Here is a 24,816-nt window from a genome sequence, read left to right as displayed (position 1 = left end):
GACTAAAAGTTTAAGATATTAAAACTTCCTTCTTTACTTAAATAACAGCTACAAACCATATGCTTTATGTGATATGTACACCCACATACCTTGATGCAAGACAAACACAGTATTTTTTAAAGAAAAATAATATCTTAGGTAAAGTTCAGGGAACAACAGTCGAGAGAAGCCGATTTCAAATTTCCTTTCACTTTAAGATGAAGTGTGTTCAGAATTTAAGGGTTAAAAATGTCTGAAGAAAATTAATATTCTTTTCACAACTGGCATTAGGCAGTAGCCCTCTGTATATTCAGTGTTAAATATCATTATATTCTTCCTTAGATATAAAAGACCATTTTTATTCCAGCTACTTTCTGTTGGAAAATGTAATTGTCTATTAAAGACTGAAAAATAAAAAAAAAGAAAGAGTACATGTCTCTCCTAAACAAAACCCCTAGTGACTGTTAATTCATGACTGATTAAAAAACACAAAGCAAGCTCATTCTCACATCACTGAGAAATGTGGTATTTTCCTCCTTTTTCCACTTAAATTGTCTTGTGACTGCAAAGCTTACTATGTCAAGCTACAAACCCAGCTCTTACAGCAAGTGAGCTGCTAAAATATAAGCTACATAAAATTCAGGAGAGTAACTGGCAATACAATTCTGGCTACAGATGCTTTAAATGAAAAGACAGAGTGGAGAGATACTCACCATTGAACACCTCATTGAATTCCCCAGGAGGAGCATGAATTATGAATTTTGCTGCTATGCGCACCTGAAATACAAAAACAGTTATGTGGTTGTACATGCAATCATTCCTATTCCAATCAACATGAATTCCAGACATGAAATTGTGCAACTCTGATTCTTGTATTTGTTCACATTATTTAAACTACCCTGTCTTTGTTAGAAACACAGAATATAAAGTTTCACCTCTTCAAACGGAATAGAGATTATATGTGACAAAAGCAGATAAAGGAAATTGAGTCACTCATGGTTTCTATTACTGGCAAAAAGAAAGAGATTAATATAACTCACAATCTATTTCAACTTCCAGTCCATAGATGCCTGGTAGTCAACACACAAAAAACACAATGAAGATAAATTCAATCTTCAAGGCTTCCCCTCTGATTTTATTATACTTTCCTATGGTTCTAAACTTTTGGAAGGCCCACAGCCAGACAGTAATCAGTAGATTACATGAGCTTAAAAACACTTTCATAGGCACTAAAGCATGTAATTTCACCCACGTCTACCTGTAAGGTCTCTTGGTACCACAGTACCTAGGTAAGGTTAAAAGAGTCCTTCAGCAACTGCCTATAGCCACAACCTCTTGCAGACAAAACACAGCACAAGCCAATACTCTCACTAAAAGCGTGTGCACCTGCCCAGGCTTTCTCCCTCCTTCTGCTTGCCCAAGCACAGTGAATTTAGTTTTCCAGGCTGGTTCCCAGGATCGTTCGTTGCACAGCTGCAGACACATGTGCTTGCAAAAGGAACATAAAAAATGGTATTTTTTTTTCTTCCATGTGAAGCACCTTAAAAATTTTCAACTGTTAGGTTACTTGCACAATGTCACTCAGCAGACTCACTTTCATTCATTCTTCTTTCCCCCTTACACTGTTAAGGGCGCCTGTCATTAAAAAAGTGTTGATTTCCTAACTTAACTTGACAAAGTTCTCAGCCTTCACACTACGGTTATATAAATTCAGGAGACATTCAAAGCTCTCTTGCACCCTTGAATATTCAAATACAGGATACCACCTGAACCACAGTTCCCATTTCTGACATTGCCAGCTATGTTTTTATGCAATAAACAGTTGGAGTATTAGTGTCTGCACTCTCTGGGCTTCCTGCTCAAAATTAAAGTATTTGAGAGGCACATACTCCATCAACAAATACTTAAAAATACCCAAAGAATACTTCATGTTTACATTTTTATATGTATTTTAAACTACAAAAGAACTACCTGAGCATGCTAGAGCTCCTGAACTGACAGCTGAGGGTAGCAATCCAGTGTTCTAGCCCCTGGTTCTTAACAGGGCCTAAGCTTCACTGTGGCATTAACAGTGTTCAAACCTCAATGAGATCCCAAATTACTAGCCCAGGCAGCTTACCGCTCACAGAAAGTCAGCACATGGCCATAGAGCTGGCTAACGGAAATGGAAAAACTGTCAATTCCCAACTTTCTAAACTGAATGCTGCATTCTGGATTGCAGACAGCCTTTACCTGCTACCTCAAATATCTCAAATTCAGAACTCTTTCCATGTAAACAGAAATTTGCATTATACTGAGATAAATGCCACAGGGTTTACTCTTCTCACAAGAGACACAGAGAGGCAAGAGCATCTTCTTCTATAGCAGCTTATTAAAACACCTGCCCAGATAAGAAAAAAGCATGACTTGGATTGCCTGCTTTGACCCGAAGGAATGCAAACTCATCTGCCTTAGGCAGATTACCCCAATCACCAATCTGCATGTTTCCTAGGTACACACTTTGTACCTCTCCTGCTAAAAACAGTATACACAGCTCAGTGCTCACACCAAAGAAATCTAAAGGCTATGAAATACAGCTAACCTACAGTACTAAGAAGGAGAATATAACTCATGAAGGAGAAGGGGAAGACAGGCTCTAGGTTCTGAAATAAAAGGTCCATCACTTTGGGGTTGGGCAGAAGCTAAATGAGCAAAATTAAGCAAAATATGGGTGCCCAAACTGCACTCTGAATAATCATTACACTGGTCATTATTTATTACTCATTTATTACCATTCATATCATATCGTTATTATTCATTACCACTAAACCAGTAATATCTGTTAGGTGAGATATTAAGCCTCTACTACAACTAGAATAATGCCTCATTTTTCAGCTGTTTTGGTAACGTAAAACTGGGTTTTCCTTCTTTTTTGCTATCAGTAAGACCTATTCTTATGAGTCAGATTAATAATTCTGAATGGATATTACTCATAATATAGCTGAAGAGTAACAGATGTTTCCTCAGGACAGACTAACCAGAATTTGATGACCTTAAGGTCCCTTCCAACCCAAACCATCCTATGATTTTACTCGTAAATTTAATTCCTCAGTGAGAGGTTTTTTTTCAGTGTGGTAATTCATCATCCTTGCCACTCTTATAGGACAAATAAACATGCAAATTAGGAATGAATTTCTCATCAAGAAATATACTCATGCTTACATAAGCAAAAAACCTAGTAGGTCTTCAGAAGCTGAGTCTTGTCAGCTAAGGCACTCTGCATTTTGCTAACCTGCCTTTGTGAAGCCCATTTAAAGCTAATCCATTTCATCAGTTAAAGCCATTAACTTACCTGTGGAGATGAGTATCTGAAAAAGCCTTATTTCCCCAACTCATACAATACAAGAAGCACACCTAAGAATTAAATCTAGCAGTCTCATTTACACACAAGAATTGAAAAGCATTTACAGCTTCTTTATTGCCACTGATTTTTTCCAGAAATAAATGCTCTAAAACAGGCTTCTGTTTTCCAAATGCAGACTGATACTGAAGGATAAACGAACACATTTTCATGAGCCTCAATGAGATGAAGATCTCCTCCTTTTGGCAGTCAAAAGCCACTGGCTCAGCTATCACTCGAGAAAGCACATTTTTAAATAACGGGACAGTCCATATAAAATGTGGTGTTTGTCGGCAAGTAAAAGAAAAGATTTTAAAATGCACATATAACAACAGGCACATTACTTTTAATACGAAGTGACAGGCAAAAAACTCAACTGCAATGCAGTCGAGATAGGAAATTTTTTTTGCTGAGAACTGTTGAAGAACACACATGTTCAAGAAAACACATCAATAAGATGCATTATAGTTGAAACCAATGTTGGTTATTCAATATAATAAGACTTAAAAATTGATTAGAATAGACCTGAGCAAGTCAAAACAGAAACAACATAATATTTTGAAAGTCTAAATGACAAAAACTTTTCAGTGAAGAGAAATGCACCTTCACACACAGTATGAGAACCTTATGAAATGTAATGGCAAGTAACAGAAAAGGAGGTTACAGTTGAGTATTCCTTTAAAAACTCAAAAGACTGAGAAAACACCTGAAGTTTCTCCACTTACTATTACTGTAGTTACTCCCAAAACACCACCTAAATTTTAAGACAGTGTTTTATTGATGTAGTTTCCAAGATTTGATTTACAGACACCGTTTTCAGTTAAATGTCTGCAGAGCTGCTTGCAAGAAACTATACAATTCAGAGTTCACTAACCCAGAACATTTGATCAACAGTGGCTCACAAAAACCAGGTCTTGCTAACAGCTTTTACAACAACAATTGCACATTTACTATATTAAATTCGTTGAAAGCATAAAATTAATCTAAATACATTTTAATGAAATGTGACTTCATCCAGGTTTGCACATTAATTTGCACAAATCATAAGGAAGCCGAGAGGCAGTTATAAAATAAAAAAAAAAATAAATCTCTGAACATTGAGAAGAGAAGCATTCCCCACTGCAGGGTTTCTCTTTATCCAATTTTCACATTTACACCAGTCACAGTCTCACTTCAATGGAAGTCTGATACAAGTAAGAACTACTGAGATTTACTTTCTCAACTCAAGTGATGCCAAACGCTTCCCATCACATCAGTTACAAGCTTTCTGATTTTATAAACTATTTCAAATAAGGCAAAAATTCAGTCTGAGAAGCTTAGTGAAAGACAAAAGGGCATGTTTGTTGTACGAGATGAGCATGGATACCAGGCATAATAATGCCTAACTTCATTCTGCTAGACAACTGGTCTATCAACAAATGCTTACACTCAGTTACTACAGTATTTGCAGTTTTCAGATTACACAAGCACAGAGGTAGCAATATACAGAAAGGTGTCAGTTACGCTAAATCCACCTTGTTTTCATGCTTCTGCCTTTATTGCACAATACAATTTCTCTCAAAGCATGACATCTACCAGATAGACAGAGAAATCCTACTTCTTTTTCAGTCTTGTCCAGTCTGAGACATTCTAAAGTTTGTTTTATTTTAAAGAAGTTACACACAGTGACTGCACATGCCCCAGACTACTCTTCCTGTTCCTGGTACATCGGAACTGACACTGCTTGAAAAAGCCCAACCTTCTGAGCTCTATGTGCCTAAATATGGTCATGGACACAGCCTAGCTGAAGCACAGGGGCTCCCCCAACGCCACCCAGTCAGCTCCACTACTACATACTTGCTCCTGATAATCAGCTAGGGTACACCTAGCAACAAGAGAGACATTAAAACTTAAGGTAGCTTTCCCCCTCTCACCTCCCCCACCTCCCTTCCCCTTTTTCTTTTCTCCCTTTTAATTTTACTGAGGTACAGCTGTATTTGCCAGGGCTCTGACAGTCTCCTCCTTCAATCAACTGCCACGCTGCTGCACAGCAAAAACTTGCTGGTATGCAAGACGCTGTGAAACCACATACTTTGCCCTTACTCCTTGCTACGCATCACTTATTTCAAGTTCAGCCATAAACTCCTTGTGGCAGGGAGACCCACCCTTCCTCTACACTCAATAACAGGTTAAAGTTTACTGTTCCAAAGCAATAAAAATGCAATAGTGAAGGAGATATTAAAAGCCCTTTTCACCTAAAAAACTGCATTAAAATTTGAGAACAGGGAGAGAGAAGTAACATAAGACCTCCACAGTAAATTTCCACTCAAAGACATCTTTGTTGCTAATCGCAGGGACAAAAAAAGAGTTACTTTTACCACAGTGATTATATAAAGTGCTAGAGCAGGAGAAAAGCTTTATATATCACACAATCATTGAATAATTTGGGTTGCAAGGGACCTTAAAGATCCTCTGGCTTCAACCCCCCTGCTGTGGGCAAGGACAACTTCTACTAGACCAGGTTGGTCAAAGTCCTGTCCAACCTGGCTTTGAACACTTCCATGGATGGGGCAGCCAGTCTTTCTGGGCAACCTGTTCCAGTGCCTCACCACCCTCATACTAAAAAAATTCTTCCTAATACCTGATTTAAAGCTACACTCTTTCAATTTAAAGCCATACCCCTTGTCCTGTCACTACCCGTCCTTTAAAAAAGGTTCCTCTCCAGATTTCTTGCAGCACTCCCTTTAGATATTGGAAGGCTGCTACAAAGTCTATTCTGGATTTCTGAGAGCACCATTTCTTTCTTGTAAAAGAAATCTCCACTCACAGGAACCTATGTTTGGCAAAAAAGTAGATGAGAGACCACTTTTAGGAGAAGGGGGCTTTTTGCTTTTACTCTAGGAGCAGTGAAGAACCCAGAGAGCCCTATTCCCAGAGCCGTGCCTTCTGCTGTAGTTCCTGCTCGTTCAGGAAGCCTTTCTACAGGCAGCTAAACAAATAGCTTGGTCTTGACCCACTGAACTCTATTTATGGGTAGCTACAGGCACAGCCTGTAGTTACAGAAATATTAACATAGTGAAGCCTTATTCAAACTAGGTAAGTTCCTGTTCTCTCAAGACCCTGGAATTCATACTCAATAACATGCAAGTCATTTTGGTATCCTGTGTGTACCATATGGAGTAATACTGGACAAGGCAGTAATACCGGACAAGACAGTGGTGTATAGAGTTCCGGACAAGACAGTGGTGTATAGAGCTCCAAGTTTGATTCAAACTCATGTTTTGAGTAAGCTGAGATGCTGTTTTCAATATGCAGCTCTGTCTTCTAATGAAGAACAAAACTGCTCTGATGTCTTCTACCAGTCAAAAATCAACTTTGTATTGACACATATTGATGTAGCACATCAAGGAACACAGCGTAAGGTGCAATCATTTGCAAGATACAGTGATTGATGTCAGTACTGCAAACATTAACAGATTTTGAGTTTGCAAACCCCGCAGTTTTTTTAAAAAAAAAAAGTCGTTGTTTTTCCCTTTCCATAGGCAGGCAGATACTTGGTACTACCAGCTCCAATTGCCCATTAAATTCTTAAGTTAGATACTTCCCAGGATGTTACACCAGCAGCTACAATACATCCTTTAAAAACAAGCTGGTGGTGTTTCCTAAATGGCATAAACTGACCTGCTACTATGCTGCTGCTGCCACCAAAAGGCCTAATCTCCTTGCTGTTCCTAAAAGCCCTGTGATCCGTTTTTACAAACTCCTTTCTATCACCAGTGCTCATATATTTTGTAAGCATCTAGAGAAGCAAACTGATCTAGCTGAAGAATATATTTAGAAGGTGGCAGGAACATAGCAACCAATTCACTTATGAAAAGAGCTAAAGGAAGTATTCCTTCTTGCTGCTAACAGCTTAGTGATGTGAATAAGCCTTCAAACAGCCAGACAAACACTGAGAAAGTATACAGAATCATAGAACAGTTAGGGTTGGAAAGGACCTTGAGATCATCCAGTTCCAACCCCCTTGCTATGGGCAGGGACACCTCACACTAAACCATGCCACCCAAGGCTCCACCCAACCTGGCCCTGAACACCGCCAGGGATGAAGCATTCACAGCTTCCTTGGGTAACCATTCCAGTGCCTCACCACCCTAACAGGAAAGAACTTCTTCCTTATATCCAATCTAAACTTCCCCTGTTTAAGTTTTAACCCGTTAGCCCTTGTCCCATCACTACAGTCCCTAACGAAGAGTCCATCCCCAGCATCTTTATAGGCTCCCTTCAGATACTAGAAGGCTGCTATGAGGTCTCCACGCAGCCTTCTCTTCTCCAGGCTGAACAGCCCCAACTTTCTCAGCCTGTCTTCATACAGGAGGTGCTCCAGTCCCCTGATCATCCTCGTGGCCCTCCTCTGGACTTGTTTCAACAGTTCCATGTCCTTTTTATGTTGAGGACACCAGAACTGCACACAACACTCCAAGTGAGGTCTCACAAGAGCAGAGTAGAGGGGCAGGGTCACCTCCTTCAACCTGCTGGTCACACTCCTTTTGATGCAGCCCAGGATACGGTTGGCTTCCTGGGCGGCAAGCACACACCGCCGGCTCACATTCATTTTCTCATCAACCAACACCCCCAAGTCGTTCTCTGCAGGGCTGCTCTCAATCTCTTCTCTGCCCAAGCTGTGCCTGGGATTGCTCCGACCCAGGTGTAGGACCTCGCACTTGGCTTGGTTAAACTTCATAAGGTTGGCATCAGCCCACCTCACAAGTGTGTCAAAGTCCCTCTGGATGGCATTCCTTCCCTCCAGCCTGTCAACCGAACCACACAGCTTGGTGTCATCGGCAAACTTGCTGAGGGCGCACTCAATCCCACTGTCCATGTCAGCGACAAAGATGTTGAACAAGATCAGTCCCAACACTGATCCCTGAGGGACACCACTCGTTACTGGTCTCCAACTGGACATTAAGCCATTGACCACAACTCTCTGCATGCAGCCATCCAGCCAGTTCTTCATCCACTGAGTGGTCCACCTATCAAATTGATGTCTCTCCAATTTAGAGACAAGGATGTCCATGCAGGGCAGTGTCAAATGCTTTGCACAAATCCAGGTAGATGACGTCAACTGCTCTACCCCTGTCCATCAGTTCTGTAGCCCCATCATAGAAGGCCAACAAATTGGCCAGGCAGGATTTCCCCTTAGTGAAGCCATGCTGGCTGTCACCAACCATCTTGTTGTTTTTCATGTGAGAAAGTGATTACCCCATGTCAGCAGCAATCTGTCTTCTCAGCATCCCATGAAACCTCACCCATATCCATGGGTATCATTTCAAATATTGAAGAATCATCCCAAAACATGTAGCATCTCACACAAATACAGAGCAAAGGCAATGACTCTGGTTGAGAGGGAATCAGTATAAAAAAATAGCATTGCAACTGCTTTCCTACCAAACTCAACTGAAAAAAAAATGCATGGTAGTATTCAACTAACTTCTGCTTCTGGGAGAGCTGAGGAAGAAAACACTGCAGAAATGTGGTTCTGTAGCACAGGAAAGGAGGGGCACATTCCACACGTATGGCTTTGAACAGGCATTTCCTTCATAGCTATGCCTGAAGCTGCACTGCAACTGCAATGTGTGTATTAAAAATAATTCAGGAAAACACAAGTATTTGGAAGTATGTAACAGTACCAGCACTTAATAGTGGTGCAAAAAGTAATTCTTACACAGTGTGAGGTATTCTAGCTGCGTTCTTTCTACCTGAAGAACTGGCTTGGATAATGAGATTTATTTTTACAAAAACAACCACTTTGAAAGGTGCTGACTACTTCACTGTAGGGCCTTTCAGCAGCAGTGTATCTAAATATCCATCTTAAAAGTCTCCATCTTAAAATAGCTTTATACATCACATCATATTAAAATGAAGGATAAATAAATAAATAAATAAAAATCAAACAACCCCAAAAGGGGACTTCTGAAAGTCACTGCACCAGATACAGGCAGCAAAGAGGAATGGGAAAGTAATGTGGGCTACTTGAGTAATAACTAGAAACTAATTACTTGGGCTTAACTAAAAAAAAAAAAAATAAATTTAAAATGATCCTTCTTACTACTTCAAGATCATTATTTATAATTCATAGAACCATACAACACCAGGTTGGAAGGTCCCTCAAGGATCATCTGGTCCAATCTTTTTCGGCAAAGCATGACTTAAGATGTCCCAGCACCCTGTCCAGCTGAATCTCAAGAGTCCAGCACTGGGGAAACCACCACTTCCCTGGAGAGACAATTCCAATGGCTGATTGTTCTCATTGGGAAAAATTTTCCTCTTGTTCTAGCTGGAATCTCCCAGTAGTAAGTTGTGCACATTACCCTATCTCTTTTCTATGTGACTCCCTATGAAAAAGGGAGTTTACACCCTCTTTGTAGTCACTCTTTAAATACTGGACATCAAGCCTGGATTCAACAGCAGCAGGGGAAGAAAAGGAACAGTATGAGAGCTTGCTCTATGAAAAATGCCTTTATTAAAAGGCTAAGTGAGATGGGGCTTTGACCAACCTGCTCTAGTAGAAGGTGTCCTTGCCCACAGGAGGGGAGTGGGAACCAGGTGATCTTTAAGGTCCCTTCCAACCCAAACCATTGCAACAACTCTAAGAAAATTCACAGAATAAGGTGACACGCTAAAGGTACGCCTCCTCCCCCCACATTTTAGTGTCTTAAATTCTCTCTTGAAGACAGAATTAGCTTGAAAGTTTTAATGCCTTCTGTCAAGTAAAAATATTTGAAATATTTTACATTTCAGAAGCTTTTTACTCAATTTAAATAATTTCCATATGCTGAAAAATTTCCTTTCATTTCTACATGAACAGTTCAAAGTCCTTTACACCCTGCTTGCAGAAACTAGAAGTATTACACAGTGCTGCCCAACAAAAACACACTGATTTGCTCAGTAATGTGGTTAAAATCCTTATCGCACTCCTTTTTGACTGCCAACATTCAAATCAACCAAGGAGGCTCTTTCATAGCAGAACTGTAGTTTTATGACTGTTGGTGAGCAACAGAACCTTATTTATCACAAATTATTGTTTCTGGTTTCACTACTGGATTTGCCAGTAACTTGTTATATTGCCTTATTTATTTTTCATAGAATCATAGAATAGTTAGTGTTGGAAAAGACCTTAAGATCATCTAGTTTCAACCCCCCTGCCATGAGCAGGGACACCTTGCGCTAAACCATGTCACTCAAGGCTCCGTCCAACCTGGCCTTGAACACCGCCAGCGATGAAGCATTCACAACCTCCCCTGGCAAACCATTCCAGTGCCTCACCACCCTAACAGGAAAGAATTTCTTCCTTATACCCAATCTAAACTTTCCCTGTTTAAGTTTTAACCCGTTACCCCTTATCCTGCCGCTACAGTCCCTAATGAAGAGTCCATCCCCAGCATCCTTGTAGGTTCCCTTCAGATACTGGAAGACTGCCACGAGGTCTCCACGCAGCCTTCTCTTCTCCAGGCTGAACAGCCCCAACTTTCTCAGCCTGTCTTCATACGGGAGGTGCTCCAGCCCCTTGATCATCCTCATGACCCTCCTCTGGACTTGCTCCAACAGTTCCATGTCCTTTTTATGCTGAGGACACCAGAACTGTACACAATACTCCAAGTGAGGTCTCACAAGAGCAGAGGGGCAGGATCACCTCCTTCGACCTGCTGGTCACACTCCTTTTGATGCAGCCCAGGATACAGTTGGCTTTCTGGGTTGCTAGTGCACACTGCCAGCTCATGTTTGTTCAGTTTGTTTCTCTTATCTACTTAAACAATATGGTTTCCTGGGTAGCAAGCTTCCACAAAGTTCTGCAAGCACAAAGCCTGCAAGAACAGGGTTTTGACGGTCTTGAGGTGCCACCACATTACAAATACTCCATGACATGGTAAAAGTCATAATCCACAAAAAGTACATAATTTCCTCAAAGTATTAGTAAAAAAAAAAGAATATATGAACTACAACTTTAGAAATCACTGATCTCATACTCAGAATAACAGGTTTCATTTGTCTCCATCTTCAAGCTTCAGATAATAATTTTTAACTAACAGAAATGGCAGACATATTTGCATTGCATTATAGTTCTATATGGAGGTGAACAAAGAAAAGCAACACAGGACACAAGTTGCAATATTTCCACATTAGGAAAAGTTTCTGACCATGGAAGTAGTCAAATATTGCAACATGTTACCTAGAGGAGCCTGTGGAGTCTCCATCCTTGGAAATACCCAAAGGTGAAAGAGTAAGTCCCTAAGCAACCTGATCTAAGTTGGCCTGCTTTGACAAAGCTGCATTCAAATTACCTCAAGAAATTTCTTCCAGCCTGTACAACTCTACAAATAAATGAAGTTATTATTTCCAGCTATAACAGTACACAGTATATTTCTCAGATATCATTGAACATTTCTATAATTTCACAAAGTGATTAAAATTTCTCTCCTTCAATCTCAAGGCCATTGATGCCTTTGTTTTAAAAAAAAAAAAAAAATAATTCCTAACTCAAGAAAACGCACTATGCTATGCCAGCATGTACATTAAAAACCTTAAATCTTGGTAGAACTGCTGTACTCAAAATTAGATGTCAGCCTGAGAAGCATTCCCAACTTCCTTATTTTTATTAGAGAATTTCCTCAAAATGTTATCAAGTGTAAGTACTGAGTTTAACCTCACTTATCTAAAAAGAATTCCTTCCACACAACTTCTGTCACATTTCACTTGTGGAAAAAAAGTTAACTTTCATAGCTTTATTATGCAGCAATTCAAACAGCAAATATGCTTAACTGTAACTGAGTTATTACACATTTAAGTATTAAAGGTTTTTCAATCTTTCACTGGAACTTGCAACAGCATTTCCAGTTCCATATTGAATTTAAATATAAACAAGAATCAGAGAGCCCACAAGTTCCTCCTGTTAGATACACTTGCAAAGCTGCACTTTTAAATAGAAAACAAAATGCATACTGATGAAAGAACATTAAGGACACTTGCAAAACTTTACCTTATAGGTTACAGTGCAATTATACCCAGAAAAGGCTTTTAAAATCCTGCTTCTACTCCAACACATTCTGCTTCTAGTCATATATGGTCTTGAAGTCTCATCCAGGGCAATTCTAGAGGTCAGAATTTGAGATTTTTCAAAAATGAATGATTTTGAGAACATGCACTGCTTTAAAACGTAGAGATTTTTGAAAAGTTTTGGTTGGTTTTTTTTTTGGTCTGCCTGTTTTGTGGGGTTTTTGTTTTTTGGTTTTTTTTTTTGTTTTGTTCAAAGAAAATCAGCTAATACTTCCAAAGCAGAAAAAAAGTTTGTTTGCATTAAGAAAACACCCGAACCTCCCACACTGGTGAGCTTGTACGTGCAAGTGCAATCTCCTGTCAATGTATTACATGTTAAAGACAAAGTTACTCACATGAGAGAGCACATTTTACTGGCATAGACTTTTCATCTCAAAACAGTGACTAAAGAAACAATTGTTCTTTAAACAATGTGTCAAAACTACACTGCAGAGTTTGTTGGTGTAAGACATCCACCTTTATTACTTTGATTTGTAGGCTTTGACATGTAATTCAAGAAGTTGCAAAGTTACCCAGTGCACCAGGAAATACTTGGAAGCAGTGCTGGCTCATTTTCACAAATGGGACTGCTTCCACATCAGGAGAGAAGTTTTGCTCTAATTACAGTAAGCTCTGTAATTAGCAAGACCTACTGTTAAATCCCACCTTCCTGAACAAGTGGAACTACCAAGAGATAACCTTACTGAAAGAAATATGTGGTCCCTTTCTTATCTTTTTTTTTAAGATAATGTTTGACAATTCCCATATTCGTAGCCTCAGCATTTGAAAGAATGCAGGAGCTAACTTTGCACTAAAAGAGACAGATGTGTTATCTTTTCCTACAAGGATTCTCTCCTTTCCTCCCCGAAGGCGTCTCAATTTTCTCAGGCTTTATATTGATATCAACACAGCTATTTAACTCCTATGCACCAAAAACCCACTGCAGAACACTGGTTTTAGGATTTAAATAGTTTTAATCCTGTTTTGCATTTGCACTGCTGTTTGTTAATTAATATTTACATTAGTAAATGCAACTTTCACATCAAAATCAGTACCTTCTGCTAATCATTGCCTAAATTCATATAGATAAATTACAGCTTTTATATTCACACTAATACACTCATTAAATACATTTTTACATGCACTTAATTACTTTGATGCAGCCACAGGTAGGAAAACAATTTCCACAGAAACTTGAATAAAATTAAACTGCAAAAAATGATTACTAGACTTTAACAAAACTACTTCAAATATGCTGGATAAATAAATAGGTGTTGCACTTAAAACTTAAGGAAGATGCACTACGCATAGGAAGGGTGCAGAAGTAATGACCTCCCACTGCTATCTCCTGTAAGAGTTCAGGGCCTCAAGATTTCCACCTCTCACACCTCATTTTTATTTATAGGCTAAAGCAAACAATCTTATGTTATTCCACCTATTTAAAAGCTTCTGAACTTTCAGTGACCTACATGAATAAAGTGACTATGGAACAATGTATCTCACAAAAGCTGGTTTTAGCACTGGAAAATCCCTGGTACTGAATGCTAAATCCAGTAACTTTCACTGGTAATGGCCCAACTTTGTACCTTTGGATGTACACAAATCTTAATGCCATAATTACTACAAATAGCTCTCAGGTTTTTTTTTTAAAAAAGAGCTTTCTCAAATTTATCCTCATGCTGTCATCACTGAAAGATAAGCAAAGTTTCAAAAATCTCAAGCTAAAATGTGAATCTAAGGAGCAAGACTGGGTTCTAAACCAGTTATGCAACCTTGCATACTGAAACCACCTTCTTTTTGTAAACTGGCTCTTCTCCTTCCTTGGTTTTAAAACTTCCTTACCCAAACTGCAACCCTCTGTTTGCCACTACCAGTTCATGCCTTTTCTGTACTCTCAACTATGCTAAACACTGCAAGTTTTAAACCTGAATTATGTTAGAGCTAAATACAGCCATCCCAAACTGACTACTAGATAGCAACAGGAAGGCATAGCTGCTATAAATGGAATTGCTTACTGCCTTTGCAACACTTAAATCTATTTACTATACATGAATCAAGATGTGAATTGAAAACTGTTCAGAATTTGTATCATTGCATCACTTGATCTCCTACTTATTTATTCTTTTACAGCAGTATTATTACTTCAAAAAGGAGGAAAAAAAGAAAAAAAGTTATTTGCTCACCTTCTTTCCTCCTTGAATTTCTGCAGGTTTAACCAGTGTCCCAGTTATGCAAAACTACCCACATCTGAAATTACCTACAAAACTATACCACCACCACCACCTCAATCAGCTTTCAATACTATCAGTTCCATGGGATTTTCATGGGAGAAAAGTATACGAAGGAACAATGTGATTTATCCCCTGTGAAAATGAAATGTAGGAATAGATGAAGACAAACATTATTTATAATCCCAACCGGATGGGTGAGAAGGGAATGCTTTTCAAATGCTATCCACCTTTTTTTTGTTTTAGCTCAGTATGTTTGAGACAACATTTTTAATGTAAAGTGATAGCACAATTTAAATGTACCAAAATTAAAATCTTAGGGCATTAGAAGATCTGCATAGATATTTGCCTACTTTTCCAAGAGTTTGCAGTGCTATCCGTCTTTGCTTTATCAGCCAATAAAATATACTGCCAGGCTTGCAAAATTCCACTCATATAGGACAATCAATTTTATACGGGACTGAAGCAAATGAATCAATTTAAATGTACAATGGAAGAGTGCTGATTCTATTCAGTTATACCAAGGCAGGAAGTCTCTAGAAGGTCTGGGAAAAAAAGAAAAACTGCAAATAATGGACAGAAGAAAGTTCAAAACTTAATTCCATCAGTCACAAAAGCACAGCAGAGCTTCCCAGATTATACAGCGGCAAGATATAGCTGTGATTCTACCTTTTATTATTTGACAGGACAAATAAACCAGGCACAAAATGAAACATAGGAGGTGCCCTCTGGGCATCAGCGGACACTTTATTACTGCAAGGGTGACCAAGCATTGGCACAGATAGCCCAGGAAGGTTGTGGAGTCCCCATCCCTGGAGATTTCCAAAAGCCATCTGCACATAGCCCTGGGCAGCCTGTTCTAGATGACCCTGCTTGAGCAGGGGACTTGGGGAAAATAAACTCCAGAAGTCCCTTCCACCCTCAACCATTCAGTGATGCCAAGATAATTGTAATCTAAGTATTTTCATGCATACGATGCAGGAACAACACACTGGATTTGTGTTGCTTGTATTTTCTATAAAGGGCTAAGAATCATGGATTACCACATATACTTCTTGATTACCTGACTACTTATAGGTGTTGTATGAATGCAAGTTAAGCAAAGGAGGACACAGTCTTAAAGCCTCTTGGAAAAAAAGACAGTAAGATCCTGGTGGTATGCATCTTGGCATATCAGTGCATCTCTAGCTCTAAAATAGGGTCCTGTTAACCTCAAACCTGCAGAAAATCTGCTTTATTGTAACCCCTGAGACATATGAGGCATTCTTCTAATCTCAAAGAAGTTTCAAACATCATTTATCAATGTCTCCTACATTTAAGTCATCTCACTGCTTCCAGAGTGATGAAACCCTACATTTTTTTTTAGTAAAAAATGAATAATACTGTGTGTTACATAAAGACATGACAGCACACTAGCACCATGCACACACACCACCACACCCTAGCTCCTAAACAAGCAGCTGTCATGGAGCTGGATCCAACAGAGGAAGACCAAAACCCACTGATAACTGAGGTCTTACCAAACACCCTGCTCCTTGTGTGATTTTTCTGGAAAAAATCTGTCTTAGATTTAAGACGTTTCCAACTGGCATAAAAAGAGATTACACGCACATCTCGTTAAATTCTGACCCTCTGCTCCTTGACCTTACACTTCCCCAGTTACTGTCTCTTAATAGGAAGTAAAACAGCCCTCCTCATCCCCACGTCTCCCCTCCCCTAAACCTCCCGCATCCCACCTACTCCGGGACCCTGCGGGGTGAACCGCGAGACGATGACCAGGGCCGCAGCGCGGAGCCCCTCTAAGAGCAGGGCCGGGCTGGTGCTGCGGAGCGGCCGGCTCGCACGGGCACGGCGCCTCGGAAACGGGAAGTGGCTGCTGGGGAAGCGGAGGGGAGAGTCCTTCCGCGCCCCTTCTCCCTCTTCCCACCGCCACACACCAGGCAGCACGCACTGGCCGTGCGCGGCGGCAGCGGGGAGCCGGCAGAAAAGGGCCACCGCCTTCACCGGGCACCGGGCCCCGCCCCGCGTAGGGCCCGCACCGTACAAGGAGCGGCGAGAGATGCGCCCGGGCCAGCCCTCCCCCTGCCTCCTCGCGGACCCTCTGACCGCCCCCCCTCACTGACAGGCCCGACCGCGCGGCGACGGTAAAAAAACACGAACCGCGGGGCGAGAGGCGGGCTGGCCCCACGGTCTCCCGGCTCAGCGGCCCGGGAGAACAGACGGGCAACCCGGCTCGGGCAACATCCCCACCCAGCCTTACCTTCTCCTCGTCGGACAACTGCTCCTCCAAGTCCGCCATCTTCCCGTCTGCCTCCGCCCGCCACCCCCGGCTCCTCCTCGCAGGAAGGGCGGGGCGCTCCTCGCCACTCGCCAGGGAGGGGCGCCTCTGCGCATGCGCAAGATGGGGGTTTGCCCTGTGAAGCGTGGGAGCGTGGTGGCGGGTGAGGGGCGGAGCCTTCCCGCCGGTGCCCGTGCCCGTGCCCGTGCCCGTGCCCGTGCCCGTGCCCGTGCCCGTGCCCGTGCCCGTGCCCGTGCGCTGTTACTTGTGGCGGTGGTTGCCCGGGAGAAGAGGCGGTCGCAGCCGGTGGCTGGGTGTCGCGGCAGGAGCAGGGCGGCAGGGTCCGTAGCGCCCCTCAGGTCGCCTGCGGATGAACGGTGGAGGTTACCATCTGTGTTCTAATAGCGAAATCGGGCATTTAAGTGAGATCACGGAAAGGCTGAGCAGACAGTTAAAACCGGCTAGCTGTCACACACCCCTTAGCCGCATGCTCAGTGCGGGTCAGTGCCGCACGGCTGGAGGGAGCACTCGGCCGTGTGATGGGAGAGACTCTAGAAAAGTTTGCTTTGGCACCAGCAAGGGAGACCAAGGAAATAGATTGTGTGAAATGATTTGTACTGTAGGAGGCTGGACATGGAAAAAGAGCCTGGTCCCTGCGAGGAAATGCAGAAATAGATTGGAAATTTCACAGAATCAGCTAGGTTGGAAAAGACCTTTGAGATCACAGTCCAACCTTTATCACAGGACTAACAAGTCCACCACTAAACCATGTCACTGAGGGCCACATCCACACAGGTTTTGAACACTTCCAAAGGTGGTGATTCCACCACTTCCCTGGGCAACCTGTTCCAGTGCCTGAGCACCTTCTTGGTGAAGATATTTTTCCTAATATCCAATCTAAACCTCCCCTGGCATAGCTTGAGGCCATTACATCTTGTCCTACTACTTGCAGATTGGGAGACCAGCCGCCTCCTGGCTCCATCCTTTCAGGCAGCTGTAGAGAGCAGTAAGGTCCCCTTGAGCCTTCTCTTCTCCAGACTAAACAACCCCAGTTCCATCAGCCATTCCTCACCAGTCTTGTGTTCCAGACCCTTCGGCAGCTTTGTTGCCCTTCTGTGGATCTGCTCCAGCACCTCAATGCCTCTCTTGTAATGAAGGGCCCAGAACTTGTTACCGTAACAGTAAGAAAATGTGAAGAGCATCTTCTAGCCGTGTGACACTGCAGGTAGCAGAGGAACATTTGAGATGATGGCTTGCAAGGATCACTGGAAGAAGATAAAATAGATGTGGGAAACTGTAAGAGAGACAATATTTGTGTGGCTCAAACCATGTGGGTTTGAAGCTAGTGAAATTCTGTGTCCTCTCCTAGCAGTGACCTAGGAGCAGATGCTCAGGGAGTGGTGAGAGAACAAGGCTGTACATGTTGGCACTTCCTGGGAAAGCTCCTCCCATCCAGCCAGCCATGACACATAAGATGGTCATCCTCCCCAGCGACTTCATCCTAACATGGGTTGTTGAACTGTTCTTCAAGGGTCTGGTAGACAGTGGGAAGTTTTGTTTTTGTTCAGAAGCTAAGCAGACTGAGAAATTGGAAAAACAGGAGAAGCTGCTTTGGTCTGGCAGCAGTGATAGTCACGGTCTCTGCCGTGCTGCAGAGGGTGAAAAACTGAAGAGGTCTAAAAAGGAACTAGAAAGAAAAGTTGGATGACTTAATCCTTTCTGTTCCTTGGTGTCCTGGGTTCAGCAGTAGCAGTCGTTTTTCTCCTTCTGAGTAGTTGGTACAGTGCTGTGTTTTTGACTTTTGGCCTGGGAACAGCACTGATAACACCAATATTTTTAGGTTTTGCTCAGTAATGTTTACCCTGACCGAGGACTTTCTGAGTCTCATGCTCTGCCAGGGAAGAGGGGAAGCCGGGAGGAAGCAGAGACAGGACACCTGACCCAAACTAGCCATATTCCATACCACCACACGTCATGCCCAGGGTGTAGAAGTGGGGGCAGTTACCCAGAAGGACTAGATCACTGCTGGGGTCAGGCTGGGTATCAGTTGGTGGGTGGTGAGCGTTTGTATTCTCTTCCCTTGTTATTTCCCTTGTCATTATTATTATTGGTGATAGCAGCAGTGGTTTCTGTTATACCTTAGTTACTGGACTGTTCTTATCTCAACCTGTGTGAGCTGCATTCTTTCAGTTCTCCTCCCCATCCCTCTGGAAGCTAGGGGAGGAAGGGGGGGGGGGAGTGAGAAAAAGACCATGTGGCTGACTGAGTTTAAACCACAACACTTGTTCAAAAGCAGAACATTGGAAATACTGCTGTTAGCAAAGTAGAGTGTTGGGTTTTGTGAAAACACTAGGATAAAGTATGAATAAAATTGGATGTCTGTAGGCTGCATCTCATTAAAACAAGTGCTGAATTTGTGGATGATACAAGATCAAGAGCAGCTGAGAGAACAAAATAAATATCCTCATTCCATGTTCTAAGAAAGGATGACCCTAAAACCTAATGAAGTAAATCCAAATGTTATATTGTTTGTAAGGGTTACATCAATCTTACATCTTTAAGTTTACTTCATATTAATGTTAGGAAATGCAAATATGTATGACGACTTGGAGCTTGAGAAAGACTGTATGATTAGTATAGCAAAGCTAGTGGGTAGAGTCTCACATGATGTTGAAATTGATGGTTGGACCTTGTTCATTTGGGATAGCTAAGGTGTATTATGCCAGAGCGGACATGGGCTGCTTCAAAGTCAGTGAAGTTTCAGAAGAATAAGAAATTAATTATTTTTAAATTAAAGTTCTAATTCATTAAATGAAATATGGCCTGATCTTGTTGAAAAGAAGTTGAATTTCTTAACTGTCTGTTCTAATGTGTGGAAAGAATAAAGTGTTGTTACTTCAAACTGAAGGAAGTATGGTGGAGGAATTATAACCTGATAACTCTTTGGTAACATTTAAAAAATGCATTTTCTTCATGTCCATCACAGTGTACTTCGTCCCAGTTATGATGGGCAAGGAAAAGTTGATCATTGACTAGAAAATCACAGGTGTCAAGATACATCAAAGTCGTTAGCGGTTACATACGTACCATGGTTAGTGGTATGAATTTAGCCAGCTTCTACTCAAAGGATCTTGTTATGCCTTAGAGTTCATCTACATCTGTGGTTTTGCAGGAGTATTTGTACACAATCATTAATGCTGTCACATGCAGTGTAGCAAAATATCACTCATATCTGTAGTATTATTCAAGACTATCATTCTAGGTACCCTAACAGTGCTGTTGAATGGAAATCAAGGGAAGTGATATAGCACAAGAAGTCATTACAGTCAAATGGATCCGTGGAAATTACAATGCCACTGAAAATCAATATATGAACAAAGGATGAAAATAAAAAAAAAAATAAAATCAAAATGAATGTACAAGTTGGTCAATAGGACCAATTCAGAGAAGTCCCATTGTCTACAAGTATTTAAAATAACTGTAGCCACAGAGGATAAAGATCATAGACAATAGCTTATTCATATCAGGAATAAAATAAAGGACAACCAAACCTAATGTTTGATAGATCATTACTAGATGCAAAATGGCAAAGTGTAGAGTGGAAAAGGTACATCTAAAGGACATTTGGCTTTGGAAGATCACACATGTATTATTTGTGATCAATAATAAAAGGTAATAGTCTGTAGCAGGGGAAAGCATTGCCCAACATTCAGTTTCATGCAACAGGAATTTGTAGGTTCCACCCACGAGTCTCAACAGTAGCTAGCTGAGGAGGTCTCTTAATTTTTAACACACTTTGGGATATACCAGCTAGGGGATGTTGCTGAGGATGTTGCTTTATTTAGTACGTAATAAGAGGATAGTTCAAAAAGGTAGATCTTAGCAGATAAACATGAATAGTTTTCTTGTGAGTTAATATATCTATCTGTTGTTGGTATCATGTTTACAGCAGTTTTTTTTCTGTAAGTTTGCTGAAATTAGAATGATGAAGTGAATGATTCAGGGGAAGACTGTGCAGTCATCGTAGGTACTCCTGGGAACCTTCTGTATAGTACACTGGCAGGTGCTTTACTGTGACCTTAGGACTTACTGGGAAATGAATAATCACACAGAAATAAGTATTGTTCTTGCCTTGTGACTCAATGTTTTGCAGTGCTTGTGTGTCTTTTCAGGAAGAATATGGAAATTTCAGAGGAGATTTAAAGAAGGACTAAAAGTAATCCTGAAGATACAGAAAAAAAATCAGGATGTGAGCTTAAGGATGTTAAGATTAAGAAGGGATTTAGGAAATAAAGTGATACCTAAGTTAGTTTGGAATTTGTGTGCATCTTATCTGAAGTCATACATCATTATTTTCTGTTTTAAATTGAACGCATCCAATTTTCACCAGTGAAAATTCTCATGCTATGAAATTCACCCACGTTAGCAGTCCTTTTCATGTGCCAGTATCTCTACACATTGACCGGAGGTTAATTTGCACTACAATCGCATACAGAACAGCAAAACTTACTGTTGCTAACCAGCTAGCTCATGTCTTAGTAGATGTCTAGTCCCGCTACATGAAGCTTACTGTAGGCTATCACATCTGTCTGATGAGCAGTGTGTGGTTTACTGATGCAGTGAGAGAAAAACAAATTAATAATAATAATAAAGAAAGCAGCTATTGTGTTCCACTTAATCTCAGACATGATAGAGGTACCAATCAAGTATCTCACTGTTTTGCTGCACTGCTGCTGTAATTTCTTTCTGTACTGACTCTGTAGGGCCAGACCCCTGGCCCTTGGGTAGCGCTGGGAGGAAGGGCACAGCAATCCCTCCTGCAGGGCTTTCAAAATGGCTTGAGAGAAGTATTGTTTCTGTGCTAAAGCCATTGTGAAGACTGGTGAGGAGGCAGTGTGACATGGGGGTTAGCACAGTCCTCTGTCCTTCTGCACTGGCCCAAAGATTGAAATAAACAATACAGAAAAAAAGAATTTGCATTTTTATTCTTCTTATTTGAGACAGGTGATTGACATTTGACCTGTTGCAAATGGACAGGAGGACAAGTTTAAATGAGACGTATATTTGCTCAGAGAACAATTTGATGAGAGGTATATTTGGTGCCTACATGTTTAATCTGGTGGATATACTATGCTCTGTTTCCTAGGACAAAGGTGGACTCTGGCCAAGCCCTGGGCCCTGCTCAGATGGTGCTCCTGGCAGTGGAACAGGAGGAGTGCCAGAAAGGTGTAGTGGGCTATGTCTCTTCTGCTGGCTCCTTTCTGTGGGAAACATCTTCCTGCATCATGGCACTTGGTATAAATCCTCACATTCCTGTGAGGTTGGTGGGAAAAATACTCTTGTCCTGGAGACTCCCACATAGGTGTCAGATCTTAGGGCCTTGGGAATCACCTGCTGATTTGTGTCCATATTTTGGGGGAGTCAGTGTTCACAAAGCTTTGCATCTTATAGACCCTGTGCAGCAAAACCTATTTGATTTATTCTAGAGAAGTTGAATGTTAAATCCTCACAACAGTGCTGAAAAGAAGGCTGTGACAGGAATAAAACTGTAATAAAGGGCAACTGTAGAGCAAACCTGAGACTGAGCTTCCTTCTTAGATAACACATAGAATCTGTCAGGTCACAACAGGCATTCAACAGAATGGCTTAGTAGCTCTTCACCTACTGTGGAGGTCCCATTTAGAGTCACAGAACAGCCGAGGCTGGAAGGGGCCTTGAAAGATCATCTGGTCCCTTTGATGGGAATGGGAGTATAGGTGAGGTTATCTAGCACCCTGCTCAACTGCATCTTGAGCCCCCCCCCCCCTCCCTCACAGTGATGGGTACTCTACCACTTTCCTAGGGAGGTTATTACAGTTAGTGATTATTCTCACTGTGAAAAATGTCTTTCTTATATCAAGATTTTTGTTCCTACCTTAGAATTTACTGTCCTTTGGCTTCCTTTCTCATCAAGTTCATGGTCTTGCTTACTGTGACATTTTTAAGATTGTCACAACATTCTTTATGCTTCACAACCGTAGTATTTTTACAAGTTTTATTAATTTTGCATCATATTCTGTGTTTTTCATGGAGACTGTGCAATTCATAATTATTTAGATGACAAACTCAATATGTAGAGTGGATTTTTTTGGGGGCCAGTTTTAGGGGCCTTCATTAACATATTTGCCCTTGAAGCTCTTTTTAGGTTATTTTTAGGATGGCATTTAGATCTTACCCAGGCTTCCTCTCTGCCTTTCTAGTCTGTTTCTATTCCTGGGAGTTTTCTCAGCTTCTTTCTCCAGCCCATCCCCTCCAAGAATAGTCAGCTATATATTTTACCTTGTGTAATTCAAATTCAAAGTCTTGCATTTGCCTTTCTTTTGACTTATACCTATGTTTTAGGAATTAGATACCTATGTTTTTTCTTAGATTTATCTTAAAATGCAGGTCAGTAGTTTGCTTCACTGGTTGCAACAAGGCATATATATAAATTCTCATATAAATATATAAATTTCTCATATAAATTTGGGTACTTCGAGACAGATACAATCTTTCGAGTAATAAGAGTGGGATTATTTATTTGTGATACTGAATTTTCATTCAAGGATGGGAATGTGCAAAAGTGGGGTGAAAAAGCGCAGATGTTCAGCATTTTAGAGGAAGGCAACAAAAGAGAGGAAATACACTTAAGTCTTGCTGGCTGCTGTTCTTGCTCCAGTAGAGTTAAGGAAGTTGGAAGGTCTTTGAAGGCAACAGGCAATAGTGCAGCAGTATCTGCAAAGAGCTGAAGGCAACAAGAAGATGATAACGAAGAAGTGCTGCATACTAATCTACCTGCTTTTAGGTTCTAGGCTGTCCCAAGCTATCTTTTGGAATGAGCAATGCTTTTATAATCAAAATTCTGTGCAGATTTTCAGAGGTGAAAGAAAAAATAATGTTCTACTGATTCTGAAGCCTGTAATTTTAATACATGGAATATGTGTCAGTAGGTTTCTGTTAACATCTTTGTTATCTTTGCTGTCTTAGCATGTTAACCATTTAAAAGCCACAGCATTGGCTTTTAGAATGTTATCTCTACATGCCAACTTCTTTTCTTAACCTGTGCTTTGACTTTTTGAGTATATTGTTTGCTAAAGTTGTCAGACTTGCAAAAGCACTTCATCCAAAATTTCCTGATGAAAGAATCCTGATTTCCTTCTGAATTGTAAAATGAAGTAGTGTCAAGGAAAGAAAATTAGTCACTGCTTAGAAAACATCTTTCATTACACAGTATCTTCTCTTGGTGCCAATTTATTTAATTCTGATGCAACACAAGGAACAACAGTGTAGTAAAAGTTTTTCCTACAAGTATTCTTGAAGTTAGCAGTGCATGATGGAGTGCAAGTACTGAGCAATTTTAGGGCTTTAAATTACAGCAGCAAGGTTTTCAGGAAAAATAAACAACTACAAAAGTTTTCTCTAGCATTGCTTACAGTGTCTGTGGAAAGGTTGTTAACATAAACATTAGTCTGTGCTACAGTGATAAATATTTTAGTAATAAATTACATCATAGTCATGTGCTGTGACAGTGCTTTGGAAAGAAGAGTGCTAGCATGTCTATTTTACAGCCTGTTTTTCAAAGATAAATGAATTTGCTATAGACAGGTATAGCTGGAGGGATTCAAGGAGAGCATTTATGAATTGCAAAGGGTTCAAAGAATAATCAGAGACTGGAAAATGTAAGCAATACAATTTATCAACAAAGATAAATCCCTAAGATTTGTAAGTACTTAGGGAGATCAGAAAGTTATTAATAGGATGTTTTGATGTATTAGGATACTACAGGATTCATGGCCAGAAGTTAAAACAGGACAAATTCAGCTAAAAATAAACTCAGTATTAATAAATAAACTTAGTATTAATTG

The 24,816-nt window shown here is 40.8% G+C and overlaps 1 protein-coding gene across 1 annotated transcript in view; it reads right to left on the bottom strand.

Annotated features, from left to right (window-relative positions):
• Positions 1–17,030, bottom strand: part of CAPZA2 (capping actin protein of muscle Z-line subunit alpha 2) — a 32,056-nt gene extending 15,026 nt beyond the window's left edge. The window contains exons 1-2 of the mRNA XM_062609614.1: positions 16,916–17,030; positions 693–756 (exon numbers count right to left, since the gene is read on the bottom strand). Of these exons, the coding sequence (XP_062465598.1) occupies positions 693–756; positions 16,916–16,954 (103 nt within the window). The 5' untranslated portion in view covers positions 16,955–17,030. The remainder of the gene's footprint in view (positions 1–692; positions 757–16,915) is intronic.
• Between the last annotated feature and the right edge of the window lie 7,786 nt (positions 17,031–24,816).

This window comes from Pezoporus occidentalis, unplaced genomic scaffold, assembly GCF_034315485.1.
Source record: "Pezoporus occidentalis ecotype Australia unplaced genomic scaffold, CSIRO_AGI_Poc_V1 ctg14, whole genome shotgun sequence".
In the NCBI taxonomy this organism is placed as follows: domain Eukaryota; kingdom Metazoa; phylum Chordata; class Aves; order Psittaciformes; family Psittacidae; genus Pezoporus; species Pezoporus occidentalis.
Note: the sequence above shows the minus strand (reverse complement) of the source record. Positions and strands in the feature narration are given on the sequence as shown.